The 14,626-nt window shown below is 45.2% G+C and overlaps 1 protein-coding gene across 1 annotated transcript in view; it reads right to left on the bottom strand.

The window, feature by feature from the left end:
- Nucleotides 1-5,297: 5,297 nt before the first annotated feature.
- The window catches only part of ELP3 (elongator acetyltransferase complex subunit 3), a 113,417-nt gene continuing 104,088 nt past the window's right edge, over nucleotides 5,298-14,626 (bottom strand). The window contains exon 15 of the mRNA XM_082655906.1: nucleotides 5,298-7,496. Coding sequence (XP_082512032.1) covers nucleotides 7,420-7,496 — 77 coding nt within the window. The 3' untranslated portion in view covers nucleotides 5,298-7,419. The remainder of the gene's footprint in view (nucleotides 7,497-14,626) is intronic.

The raw sequence follows: 14,626 nt of genomic DNA, 5'->3' as shown, positions 1-14,626 counted from the left end.
TGCTCAGACGCCACAGGTAGGACTCGGGCTGCTAAGATCTGAGTGGCGGTTGTTGCCAGCCCTTCCCCACTTCTCCATCACAAGCAGATTCCCGGGGGTCAAGTCCTGCAGGTACCCCTGCAATTCCTGTGGGGCATGACCAGAGTGGGGGGCTCCCAAGAAGGGACCCACAGTGGGAGCTGGATATGTACCCTTGGCTCTCTTTTCCCACTGGAGGCGCCATAGACTCAGGGGCGATCTCTCAGTGTGATACTGCACCCGCCTGGGGATGAGGCGGTGCTGTCAGCATGCAGCGGCTCCTCTTACCCTTCTGATGTGGTGTCTTGGTTCTGCAGGGCAGTGCTTGCTTCACCCTCACTCTTGTGTTCTAGGGTTCTCTCAGTGGTGTCTTGCCCATGAAGAACTGTTAGTTGTTCTTCTTGAGGGGGAGTGAAGGCCTATAGGAATGGATAGTGTCACTGTCTTGGTGATGCCACTGTCCTCTGTTGTCTCTTGTCTAACATTATTGGATGAAGGTTCCACCCTGTGACCTCATTTACCCTTAGTTACCTCCAGAAAGGCCTGATCTCCAAATTCAGTCACATTGGGGGTTGAGGCTTCAATGTATACATTTGGGGGGGACACAAACATTCAGCCCATCAGAGCAGGGCTTACTGATTTTGCCGTGGGGTTGCCGTCTGGGTTGTTTCTTGAGGAACTCTATATGATTGTGTGTTTAAGTCTTTCCTCTCGGGCTGGTTATTCTCTAGAAGAGCCTGTCAGTTTCTGGCCTGTGGGGAAACATCTTGTCAGCATTCTGAAAACTGAGCTGGGGAAGACGGCGGGAAGTCTCAGTACTCACTACTTAATATGCATGGGTTCACTTCATCATCCTGTTCTCAGTTGTTACCCCGACCTTCGGCTTCGTCTGGAGTTCTCTCACCCAAAGATCCTCTCTTGTTTGACTCCCTTAATTCACCTCCAGTCTGTTGCTGAGGTAGTAACAGAGCACGTGCTGAATGGAGGGAACCCAGGGAACCCAGGACCTATAAAGGGGCTCTGTCAGTCCTGCTCCGGCTCTTCCCTTTCCCTCCAGTGTATGGTGTTGCCAGGTCCTGTGGCTTAAATTGTACTGGAACTTTCTCCACTATCCAGTCTCAACTGCCAACTGAGTTACTATCGTCCATCTGCTTTAGAGCTTCCAAAATCTTAGCACTTTCGTCTCCTCTTTTGTCCTTGTGGATTAAAAAAAAAAAGAAAAGAAATCCCCTTTAGTCTGTGTGAGCTTTGGTTGGGAGCCAAACTAGATGTGCACATTCACTCCTCTATTTTAATTCGGAAGCGTACATCCTTTTCTCTGAGAGTAACTTCCAGAGTTACTTGGTTTCAGCTCTCTATTTAAGTGGATTAATTACTTACTGCTGGTTCTCTGTCTGTATTATTCCTATTCCTAAGTTCCTTATTTGGATATATCTCTTGGCTGTATTTATTCGAGTTGTTTTTCAAAGGAGAGCTCACTGACAGTTGTGGTGAGAAGTGGCTTGAGGTTGATGGGGGTGGAGAGCAAAGAGCATCTGCAAGGCAAACATAGCTTCAAAAAAAAAAAAAAAGGAAAAAAAATCCCTTTCCAACCCAATTGCCAGCCTGAAACCATCGGTTTTAGAAATTCTAGAGCCACCACTGCTTATAGGTATTAGGGTCCTTAAATCTTTGCAAGTTTGCGAAAGTCAACCTGTTGCCTTTATACTTAGCTCTTCACTTACCAGCTTTGTGGCCTTGGTTACATCATTTAACCATTCGGAACCTTGGTTTCTCATTCATAAAATGGGGGCCAAAATTCCTACCTCGGAGGATTGTTGTGAGGGCAATACCAGGCCTGTCCGCTCAGATATTCTTCCCTTTCTCCTTCCCTTTCCCCAGAGTTCCTTTCCCTTCCTTCAGGTTGATATAAGTAGTCCCTTAACTACTGCCCCAGCACCCCAAGCACGCGGTGGTCCAAGACCCTAGTTTTTGCAAAGCTAGATGGAGGCAGAAGCCAGCCTCAAACCCAGGCAGCTGGATGCCATGCCGGCTCTTCCTTGGAGGGTGGGGTGGGGTGGTGGCCAAGTGCCGGGCCCCTCCCCACGCCCCGCTGGACAGTAGGGACTATCGTCTTCCTGGCTCACTTCCCTGGTGGCACAGTGGTTAAGAATCCGCCTGCCAATGCAGGGGACACAGGTTCGAGCCCTGGTCTGGGAAGATCCCACATGCCGTGGAGCAACTAAGCCCATGCGCCACAACTACTGAGCCCACTAGCCACAACTACTGAAGCCCGTGCACCTAGAGCCCACGCTCTGCAACAAGAGAAGCCACCACAATGAGAAGCCCGCGCACCGCAACAAAGAGTAGCCCCCGCTCGCCACAACTAGAGAAAGCCCGCGCGCAACAACGAAGACCCAAAGCAGCCAAAAATAAAAAGATATTAATTTTAAAAAAAGGGAGAGAGTTACAGAGAGGGCATGTGAGCCCTGAAATACCATTAAAAAAAAAAAAATGTTGTGAGGTTAGCTCATACCGCTAACCTCACAGACAAGATCGGCCCTGAAACAAGAGGATAACCTTCCCTGCAGGGCTTGAGCAGTTGAGGAATGTGACCTGAAGCAGTAACTTCCATCAGGGGAGATGAAATAAGGTACGGTCACCTCTGACCTCAATGAAAGTATGTTCACGCTCCGGCGCCTCTCGGGGATGCAGAGCTTGGCATTTTGTGTGATGGGACTTGCTCCCAACCGCAGGTGCTGCTGCCTCTGCCAGGGCACGGCCAGGCCGCAGGCAGGTTGCTCCTTCCCCATCTCCTGGAAGGTGGGTAACAGTGAAGGATGGAAGGGCTTGGGGGCGAAGAACCACAGGGAGGGACACAGAAGCCTGTCACGGATGAGTGAGGCTTATAGAAAAAAACGAAAGCAAATCTTAGTATTGAGTCAACGAGTGTATGCAGCCCCCATGCTTCATACACAATTCTAGCTATTGTGACAATGAGGATATAAAAGAATGTAAGATATGAGAAGACCCACTTAAAGTGTGGGATCTGCAGACAACGGGAAGCTAGGAAGTCATTAAAAAGGATGAAGTAGATCCGTGTGTACTGACACGGGAAGATGCTGGTATTACTTACATTTTGTGGCGTGAAAAAGGTTACAAAGCGACATGCACTGTGTGACCATTTTACGTAAAGGTGACTGATGGCTGTGTGTGTTCGGGTGCGGGTGAGACGCATGGAAGCACGTTCATCACAGGGCTTACCAGTGTCTGATGGTGGCATTTCAGGTTATTTTGTACCTTTCTGTTTCATTTCAATCTGTTATATTGAGCATATATAATTTTTAGAACCAAAAAAAGCTATTTTTATTGAAACGGAAAGAGCAGACTCTCCCTTTGCTCTGCGTTCTCTCTTGATGACATCGTGCCCTTCCACTACCTGCACTGGGGAAAACCAGGCTGGTGACAGGACTCAGGTTACAGGTTGTTGTGAGGATGACATAATATGAAAGCATGGCCTCGTGCTCAATACTTGTGTCTTCTTTAAACATAAGCTGACTGAAAACATGGGGGTGGAGTGGAGAAAGGCCGAGTCGGTGACTCGCGTTGGAATCCTAAACCCACTTAGTATTATAGCTGAGCTCAGGGCTTCTGTGCTGGGCCGCTCTGCGGGCAACTTTCACGTGGATGTGTATGCGATCCGTGGACATTTAGGGCTGGTGCCGACTCTAATGGGCAACGTGGTGGCCCTGGGGCTTCAGGCCCAGCCATGATGACACCAGCCTGTGTCTTCATTTGTTCATGGGCGAAGATGAGCGTTGACCATGAGGGCTGCATAAGGGTGGCCTAGATAGAGAAGCAGCACATGGTGGGCCTCAGATGGCAGTTCCCTCCTTGGAGGAGGAGTCCTCCAGGTGGACAGAAGGGTATTCTAGGCATGTGGAGACAGGAAGAGATAAGGCTGCACATTTGGCTGTAGAAAAGCAACTGGTTTGCCCCTTGTTACAGGCATGTGTTTGATTATCTATGTTAAAATCAGATTCTTTAAAAGGTCTGTAAGCTTAGTTTCTGGAGCTGCCTGCACGGAGTTCAACACAAGCGTACAGAGGGCACACACGACCCTAAGGCACAGATGGGGCACAGATGGGGCACTGCTTCTCCTCCCTGCCACGGAAGGGGGCCAGCCTCCCTCGGGGGACTCCCTAAGTGGATGTGGCTACCTGTGCACACTCATGGGAGACCGCAGTCCATGCTAATACTGGACAACCTTCCGGGAAGCCCCCAGAATGACAGTGATATTTGGAAATGCTTTTTGCTGTTGCAGAGTCTCAGCTAGTTTCTTGTCCCTCAAAGCATGGATCTGACGATTTGTAACCTTAGACTTATGTGAATGAAACAGAAGGAATGATCAAAGGATGGGAGAGAAGGCAAAAGTTAGAGATTCTAGCAAAAAATAAGATTCTACTGCCAACAGATAAGAAACTCCCATGTTAAAATGGGCCAGATACTGCACTTGTTACATATTGGTCATAATAGCCAGTGCCTGTAGTGTGTTTTACATTCCACAGGCCCTGGTCTAAGAAACTGACATACGTGAGCTCATTTAATCCTGACAACTACTGCATGGGGGAGAAACTGTTATAATTTCCACTTTACAGACAGGAAACTTGCTGAGAGGCAGAGTGTTCTTGCTCGAGGTCACACATCTGTCGAGAAGCCACTTCACTGGAGTTAACCGCATTTTACATAATGTCGTGGTTTAGGCAGTGTCTCTCAAATGGGACCCCACTGGACCTTGCGCTTACCCTGACAGATGGGCGATTCTCTCATGTTATAAATTGGAGGGGGGGGAGTGTGTAGCTGAGAAAGGGGAGGGGACTTGCCCACAGCTTCAGAGTTAGTAAAGGAGCCCAGGTTTTCAGAACCTAGATCTTGAGCTCTTTCATCAGCTTAAGGGTCTGTGGGTTCTTTATGAACAAAATTTTGTTTTTAATTAGGTGATAATCTTAAAAAACAACCACCACCCATAAAAACCTTTGGAAATGAAAACCTGCATTTCGAAAGCTGTTTTCATAGAACAGGCTTTGGCTTTTAAGTTGTACTTTTCAGTATTTGTTTGTGTTAGCAGGCATTTTTTCCTTTAAAAGGGCTCCACATTCATTCCTAAGTTGGGGAAACAGTGAGCTCTACCAGGCCCTTTTACTTGGCGATAATGTATTTTTAAAGTCTCATTTTTTATTTGAATAGATTTCGGTCTGTTTTTGACAATTTAAAAACAACAACAAAACCTCTCCAGGTGATTTAACAAAAACTTGAGTCAAAAGCGGAGCTATGTGAGTGGGCCTGAGATGGTTGCTAAGGAGTCATTCAATACAGATCAGAAACACAAACTGCAGCTTTAAACGTTTCACGCGGAGGCCGACAGGATCCTGCCTAACTGATCTTTCTCACGAGGTGGTCATTTGAGCCGGTGCACGTAATCTCTAGGAGAGCCAGGCCAGCCGGGCTGTGGAGGCGCCAGGCACCACAGATGCCGGGGACAGTGCTTGGCAGTCAGGGGAGAAGCTGAAGCTTCTAGCGGCAGAAAGGCTCGGTAAAAGAAATGTTCACATATCGAGGTCTGGGGAAGTCATTCTGGCTTATCCATGAGTTAACTTGAATCTGATGCTAAACAGAACAGCCTGTTTGTGGCCTATCAAACATACACTGTACATCTGCTTTAATTATTAAAGAAAAGGGCGCACTGACTGGAAGAATGTCGACGTTCAACATGAAGATTAAATGCCTCTCTGGCTGGGAAGCCAATGCCGATACTCCTTCCATGACAAGACTTCCTTCCCAGGTGCCAAGAGCATACTGACTCGCTGTGTACGTGCTGATCTTTTTTGTTTTTTGGGTTTTTTTCCCCCAAGACTGTGCTGAAAACCACGCTTCTCTGGGGCAGTTCCTCAGTTATCTGAGAGGCTGTGTTCTGGGCTATAATTGTCAGTTTGGCTCAAGATGGAGAAGTAGCTGACTTCCTTAAATGGCACTCACAGGAAGCCTCTGCAGTGCCACAGCGAGCCCACAGGATGTCAACGCCGTTTGCCTTGTAGCAGTTTAACAAAATGGCAAACAGGACCCAGGAAGAAACAAACAGTGCCCCGGGCAGGAAACCCAAACCCGTAAGCTCATGGCAAATGTCACTGCGTTTACAGGGAGAGGAAAAAACCTTACGTGATTCTTCCTTGTATGTTGAAGATTTTATTTTTCAAACCTTTAGAAGAATCAATTCCATTTAATAAACCTTTGTAAAATGCCACAGAAGCCAAGGGATGCAGGGTTAAGCTATGTTCTTAAGAACAGACCCTCTCCAGGCTGAGTCTCCTTAGATTACCTGGAAGTTACATAGAGGCAGTTCTATAAAGATGAAACTTTGAAAAAGCCAGTCTCTTTCCTATTTTTAGATTTGGGCCTGTTTTCCATTTTTTTGCTTTCACAAAAAAGTTTAACCCTGATTTTTCTCCGTTTAAAACAAACCAAAATCGATTTAAAGAATTAAAATAAAGGGAACAGCACCTGTGGATGTGCCTCTTGACATCCACAGATGTCACCCAAACCCAGACACATGCACAGCAGACTCTGCCTGCTCAGGACACACCAATGGGGAAGCCAAACGCCTCTCTGGGAGAAAGTGCCGCCCACGGTGTTTTGCAATTGTCAAGAGTGCGCAAAGTACAGACGATTAAAAATGTGAAAGGCTGGTTTCAAGCTTGAAACATAAGCCTACAATCTTGCTTCTTCTCTCCCCATCACACTGTTATTTCAAACCAGAATGATGTCCGTGAAAAGAAAAGCTCATTTTCTTGACCTGTGCTGGAAGGCATATGTAGTTATAGGTCAGAGATCAACGTGACAGTTTTCACATGTCCCAACCTGGCGCTTTGTCTGTACAGGATATAAATAACCTGCTGATAGAAACTGGATATAAATAACCTGCTGATAGAAACTATGTGTCCTCCTCAAATGACATAGCCAGTTTTTAGTTCATGAACCATGCAGTTCAAATGAGATGATCAGTTTGCTTTTGTCACTGTGCCTGAGTCATGGTTAGGTCACTTGCAGGCCTCATGCAGAATTTAGAAATTGGATATAGGACTTAAGCCTCGAAACGGAAGTGACGTCTTGAGAACATGCAGGAGGGCGCGGTGCGGGGGCTCTGAGCGCCCAGGCTCCGTAGGCTTGGTCAGCAGACACCCGGCCCGGCCCTGAGTGCGGCTTCCAGTCTCTGTGGCTCCAGCGGGAGGGCGAGGGGGAGGCTCCTTGTCAGGGGGTCAGGGAGGTCCATGTGCTTCGCTCAGCCTCTGTGCTGAGTGTTCAACACATCCTGAATCTCTGTTTTCTGCCAGGGAGGACAGGTGTCAAGGTGCGCTGGTGTGGCGGTTATTTTAGATTTTTTACCATGTACGGACCTTGCAATCTGTAGCCAATCTTTCTGTAATAATTCCTGGTGCCAACCCCTGTGAAGAAGCAGAAAAACGTCAGAAGAGTCTCTTATTAAGCATTACTTTAGCAGCCCTCAAAAGCCAGCACACGTGCCCCTCGTAGCCGTCCTCCTTTTCCCACTCTCATTCACAGACCAAAGTCCTTTCCAGATCGAATCTCATTTGATTAAGTTTGGAACTTTAAAAACATTCTGAATTCAAGTTGCATTAAAACACAGGAACTGTATTTCAGAGCCTGTGGGTTTACAATCCTGTGGGTACCATGCAGCACGGCTTCAGGTGTTATAGGTGAATGGGAAGTGGTGGATCTAACGTGTGAGATGTCCACACTCCAAGTGAAGCGAGACAGCGTTATGGTTTCCTGGAAGGTTGGACGAGAGGTCAGGTATGGGAAGTAGAGTCTCCACAGCCGCCGGCAGCCAGGGTGCCCTGACCAAGTGAAGTGTCAGTGCCACTCACTCATCCAGAGCAACGATTTTCACCAAACACCATCAGTGGCATTAAATTAGTGCTACTTAATTTGCATTTCATTCACTTTAATTTTTTTGGGGGGGTATTAATTGGTATACTTGTTTTGATATACGAGCAGTGTTAAGTACCAGGAGTTTATGTCAGTATTATATTTGCATCCATTTGAGGAACACTAGCTGATTTAAGTCAATATTAAAGGTCCGTGAAGTTTTTTTCTTTAAAAGGAATCATTATCCTAAATGGTGCCGCTATAATGAAACATGATCACATTTAAGAAGCTGAGCTCCTAGGAGGATAAAGCATGGCTTACGTGGTACTAGCTATACGAGTGGCTAAGAGAACGGGCTTTCGATCACTCAAAAGATATGGATTTAAGGTCTAGACCTGTCATTTTAAGGGCTGTAGCTTTGGCCATTACTTAATTACATTTTATCATCTATAATAACGTACCTATGTTTTAAGGATATTAAATATTGAATGAGATAGTCCTTGATATGTGCTTAGTCCGGAGTCTGGAAAAAGCCAATTCCTCCAGAACACTGGCTGCTGCTGCTATTATTTTAGAGCTTTTCATGGTCTGATATCTGATTATACTTCTAGCTTCACTGCTTGCTACTGTTCTCCCCTGAAACACTATGCTTCAGCCCCAGTGAAGATTTAACTTTTCTGAAAGCTCCCGGCATGTCGGGCTCTGCCTAGCTTCCAGGCTTGGCTCATGCTGTGCCCTCTAGCAAACTGATCGAACCCAAGGAGGGGGTCGTGGGAACCTCTGATCTGGAGCTCGTCGGTCAGAAGCACAGTGACAACCTAGACTTGCAGTTGGCATCTGAAGTGGGGTCAGTCCCACCGGACCGACCTGTAACCTGTGGAGTCTGATGCCACCTCCAGGGAGACAGTGTCAGAACGGAGGCAATGGTAGGCCACCTGGCTGGTGGTGCAGAGCTGAGTGATGTGTGGAAACCCCACACCTCCGGCGCAGTAGCGTTGTGGTTTTCGTGTGTGTCACGTAAAGGAAGACGCCGGCGTTTCTCTTTACCGTACTCCTCCCCACGGCTCTCCCCACGGTGCACTGCGATTGCTGGTCGGCTTCCCCACGTGGTGGAAGCTCTTATGTATCTTGTTCGTCACTTTGTAGTCCTAGCGATCAGTATGTGCATGAAATCAGATCCCTGCTAGCCCCCTCCAGTCTCGCCTAATTCTGTAGCCCAAACATTTACTATTTAGGAATAGGGTTTCCTACCGTGTTTTGTTTCCCACCTCTTTCAAAAAAATTTCAAGTATTAAGAAAATGGAACTGAAACTGATGTGATGAAGGTAACAGAACCGTGTCATGTGATAATAGGTCACTGGAGAATTTCCCTTTTAATCCAAGGATTACTGATATTCTGTCTTGCACAATTTCAACCTTGTCTTTGTGTTCTAATCATTACTTTTGTTCAACACTGTGGCTTGGGGTAGAGCAGGGGGAAGACAAAAACATGAACAAATAATGGGTCAGGCAGCAGCTCAGACCCACCGGATCCAGGAAGACATCTCACACCCCTCAGAGGGTACAACCACTTTATTGTTTGCACTCTCTCCTAAAGTTCTATATCCGGAAGCATGTCCTATGACCCAGCAAGTATACTCCCAGAGTGAAAAGAGAAATGAATGCTTACAGCCAACAAAAGACATGTTACTCATAACAGCCAAAACAGGAAACAACCCAAATATCTATCAATAGTAGAATGGATAAATTGTGTATTTTCACGCAATGGAATATGATACTGCAACAAAAAAGAAAGAACTAGAGCTACCTGCAATGCCATGGATGAATCTCACAGACCTAATTTTGCATGAAAGAAACCAGATGTAAAAGATTTCATCAATGCAAAGTTCAGACGCAGGCAAAACTAATTTTACGGTGATACAAGTCAGAATACTGGTTACATTTGGAAGATGATATGGACTGAAAGAGGGAACAAGGGAGTCTTCTGGAGTGCTGAAAAATGGTATATCTTGATCTGGATTATCACTGCATGTACGTCTTAGCTCAATTTAAAAAAACTCAAGAGGGGGCACATGCATTTACTAGATGTTCAATGTGTTTTGAGAGCTCAACTTGTCCAAAGAATTCAGCAAAATAAGGAAAAAGGATGAGAGGCAGGTGGTTAAGAAATCATTACTGGAGTGATCACTCTATTACATAGATGCCTCTGACGTCATTCAATGCAGTGCTTTCTATTTCTAGAATCCTGCATGCTAGAAACTATTTTTTTCATCCTCTTTCTCTGCACTTTAAAAGTTCACATTCAAACTGAACTATGCTCTGTGACATGACAGCATTCGTCAGAGGCACAGGCATCCTGAGATTAAAACGTGCTTTTCCTCATCACCTACATGTACAGACTACAGCATAAATCTAAGAATTCTGAGCAGAGACGTGACATGATTGACTTACATTTGAAAGAGATCACTCTGACTGCTATTTTGAGAACAGAATGAAAGCTCCAGGAGGGCAGGGATTTTTACCTGCACCCGGGGCTAGCACCCGGAGCAATGCCTGCATATATTAAGTACTCATTGAAATATCTGTTCGATGAATGAATAAGTGACCAAGGGCAGAAACAGGGAGACCAGTTAAAAAGCTATTGCAATAATCCAGATAAGAGATGGTGGTGGCTCAAAGCAGAGTCAGGGTGGTGAAGAGTAGCTGGACCCTGGAAACATTTAAAGGCAGAGTCAAAAGAATCTGTTGATGGATGTAGGGTGGGACACACAGAGAGGGGCCCAAGATGACTCTAAGGTTTTTGGCCTGAGTACAGGAATGGTTTGGAGAAAGAATGAACTGCCAGTTAGTGAGACTGAAAGATGGTGAGAAGAGGGTGGTGGGGGGAGGACATCAGGAGCTCGGCTTTGGCTGTGCTGCAGGTGAAATGGCTATTAGACATTCAAGTGGGGATGTTGAGGAATACGTGGTTTTGGAAGCCTTTCTTGCTCTTAGATGGTCTCTTTTCTTGGATGCTCTTTTGGAAAGAAATTTGTTTTCTTTATCTTAATTGAAGGATAATTGATTTATAATAATATTAGTTTCAGGTGTACAACACAGCGATTCAAAATTCTTATAGATTATACTCCATTTAAAGTTATGATAAAATACTGGCTATACTCCTTGCTCTGTACAACATATCCTTGTAGCTTATTTTACACATAGTAGTTTGTGCTTTTTTTTTTTTTTGCGGTACGCGGGCCTCTCACTGCTGTGGCCTCTCCCGTTGTGGAGCACAGGCTCTGGACGCGCAGGCTCAGCAGCCGTGGCTCACGGGCCCAGCCGCTCCGTGGCATGCGGGACCTTCCTGGACCGGGGCACGAACCCTTGTTCCCTGCATCGGCAGGCGGACTCTCAACCACTGTGCCACCAGGGAAGCCCTAGGTTGTGCCTCTTAATCCCCTACCTTCCCTCTCCCCACCGGTGACCACTAGTTTGTTCTCCATAGCTGTGAGTCTGTTGGAAAGAAATTTCTGACTGGGGCAGTTGTCTTACGAGGGGAGTTGGCTGAGGAGGAAGCAGGTGGGTGGAGGCTGGTGGAGTGGGCAGCTGAAGACAACCTGGGTCCTTTTTGATACTGTTGAATCAACAACTAACCAAGTCTGAAGCTGCTCTACCAAGGAAGCTGTTAGGAAATAATGTTTTCCGTTTGGTTTAAGCCATTTTGTTTTGGTACTTTTTTGTATTGTACTAATATACATAAGATACTTATCATTTTAACCACTGTTAAGTGTACGGTTTACTGGTATTAAGTACCTTCACACTCTTGTGCAACCATCACCACCATCCGTCTCCAGAAGTAAAACTGAAACTCTGTACCTAGTAAACAATAGCTCCCTGTTCCCTCTTCCCCCTGTCCCTGGCGACCCCCCACTCTACTTCCTGTCTCTATGGATTTGGTTACTCTAGGTACCTCATGTAAGGGGAATCATTCCGTATTTGTCTTGTGGTGACTGGCTTATATCTTCAAGGTTCATCCATGTTGGGTTTAAACCATGTGAGTTGAGTTCTGTGTTACTTGTAACTGAAAATGTTGTAACTGACATGTGAGCTTGAGGACAGGAAGAGATTAAACACATGAGGTCAAGTCAGCACTTAAAACCATAAATCAGGGTGGTAATTCTAACCATGCTGCTGTCTTATTGGCAAGTCCCAAGACAGAGCTCAGATTCCTCAGCCTGATTTTCACAAAGCTTTTCACGTCCCGTCTGGTTTACCTCTAGTTCCTGCCACAACTGACCTCAGTCCTTATAGTCCGGCGTTACCAAACAAGGCATAATTTCACTAATCCACTGGCTTGGTCGCTGCCCCTTCAGTGCTGCAGCCCATGCCCCAGGGCACTCCCATTCATCCTTGAACCCTCACTCGGACACCACTTTCGCCAGGAGACTGCTGCACACACCTCCCCTCTCCACAGAGTCTGGCATTCATAACCCCCCTCTCCACGCTGGCGGGATCCTTTAGAGTTCTACTGTTTCAGTAGTCATGCTGTGCTTTATTTTACTTGCATGTCTAACCCCCTTCCTAGAATGTAAGCCTTTTGAAGTCAATGACTTCTATCCTCAGGGCTTAGTACATATAATCAACAGGCAATAAATGCTTGCGGATTTACTGTACTGTATTCAGTTATCATTATGTTGTGTATATATAAAGAAATGTGCTCCTGGGGGATGTATTTTTTTTTAAAAAAGAAAGAAGAACTGGCCCTATGTTAGCTGCCAGGTAGTGGGAATGACTCAATGGAAAAGGGATGAAGGCGGGTAGGGCTTCTTAATCTAGTTACAGATTTCCTACTTGGTTAGCTTACAGATGTAGAGGCAGCTCTCTGATTTATACTATTACCTCTAATAAAAAACTTCCCCTAAAATTTTCAGAAATATTTCTGGATTTTTAAAAAATTGAAGTACAGTTCATTTACAATGTTACCTTAGTTTCAAGTGTATAGCAAAGTGATTCAGTTATGTGTGTCTGTGTGTGTGTATATATATATATATATACACACACACAGACACACATATAAGACATTGAATATAGTTCCTTGTGTGATGTAGTAGGTCCTTGTTGGTTTGTGTGATGTAGTAGGTCCTTGTTGGTTATCTATTTTACATATAATAGTGTATATCTGTTAATCCCAACCTCCTAATTTATCCCTCCCCCCACTTTCCCCTTTGGTAACCATAAGTCTGTTTTCTATGTCTGTGAGTCTATTTCTGTTTTGTAAGTAATTTCATTTGTATAATTTCCTTAGATTCCACATATAAGTGATATAGATTCCACATATAAGTGATATCATATATTTGTCTTTCTCTTGCTTACTTAATATGATAATCTATAGGTCTACTATGTTGCTGCAAATGGCATTATTTCACTCTTTTTTATGGCCGTGTAGTATTCTATTTTCTGTGTGTGTGGGCATTATTTTGTTCCTTTTTATGGTTGAGTAATATTCCATTGTACATATATACCACATCTTCTTTATCCATTTATCTGTTGATAGACATTTAGGTTGCTTCCATGTCTCGGCTATTGTATCACTCAATAATGCTGCAGTGAACACTGGGGTGCATGTATCTTTTCGAATTCGAGTTTTCTCTAGATATATGCCCAGGAGTGGGATTGCAGGGTCATATGGTAATTCTATTTTTAGTTTTTTAAGGAACCTCCATACTGTTCTCCATAGTGGCTGCACCAATTTACATTCCCACGAACAGTGTAGGAGGGTTCCCTTTTCTCCACAACCTCTCCAGCATTGATTATTTGTAGACTTTTTAATTATGGCCATTCTGACTGGTGTGAGGTTGGCTTTTTATACTTCTAATTTTACAAAATAGATGCCATTTCCCATGGGCTTTTACAGAGAATTTCAAATATACAAAAGGAGAGACAATGGTATATTGAACCTCCACAGACCCACTACCCAGCTTCAACGATTATCAATTCATCCATCAGACTTCTAATGCTTCTAGCTGTCTACCCATGTGAAGTCACAAGACAGATTTAACATTTCCTTTTGGTTCTGCTCAGCTCAGTCACTGGAGACATGTTTAATTCCCCTCTTTCAAATAAAGATGATGGTAATCTTTACCATCTTCTTTACCAGTTATTACCAGATTGAAGATGTGCAGCTGGTCAAAGAGCTTTACTTCCCCAAACATGCCACAAGCTTCATCTGTCCACCATAAATAGCTGTAGAGGTGAGAGAGAAGCTGTTCCTTACACCTAGCACAGGACTCAACACCCCTGGACAACCACAAAGTGCCATGTTCTGGAGTGCCCTGATTCCCTAAGTGTGCTGGTTAAAGGGACAGCTTTACTGGGGTATAACTCAGCATTCCTCAGTCAGATTCCCACTGAGCATGCAGGCTCCTCAGGTTCTCTACTTTTGCCCTAATACAGGAGGTGGGCGCTGGAAACTGCTACCACCTTGAGGAGAGAGGCACTCAGGCTTTGCTATGAGCCTTTTTGAAGGAAAGGCATATCTTTCAAGCTCCTCTCCTTGTTTTCAGTAACATGCTGTAGCACTGAGATGAGAAGTCTACTTCTAGACCTTCAGGGAGGCCTTAAGTCTTTTAACCTCTAGCCAGTCTGGACTCCAACCTCTTACTTAAATGACTAAACAAAAATATTCCCCATTTGTATTTCTCTG

Source organism: Grampus griseus (genome assembly GCF_964374135.1).
Source record: "Grampus griseus genome assembly, chromosome: 6".
NCBI lineage: Eukaryota > Metazoa > Chordata > Mammalia > Artiodactyla > Delphinidae > Grampus > Grampus griseus.
Note: the sequence above shows the minus strand (reverse complement) of the source record. Positions and strands in the feature narration are given on the sequence as shown.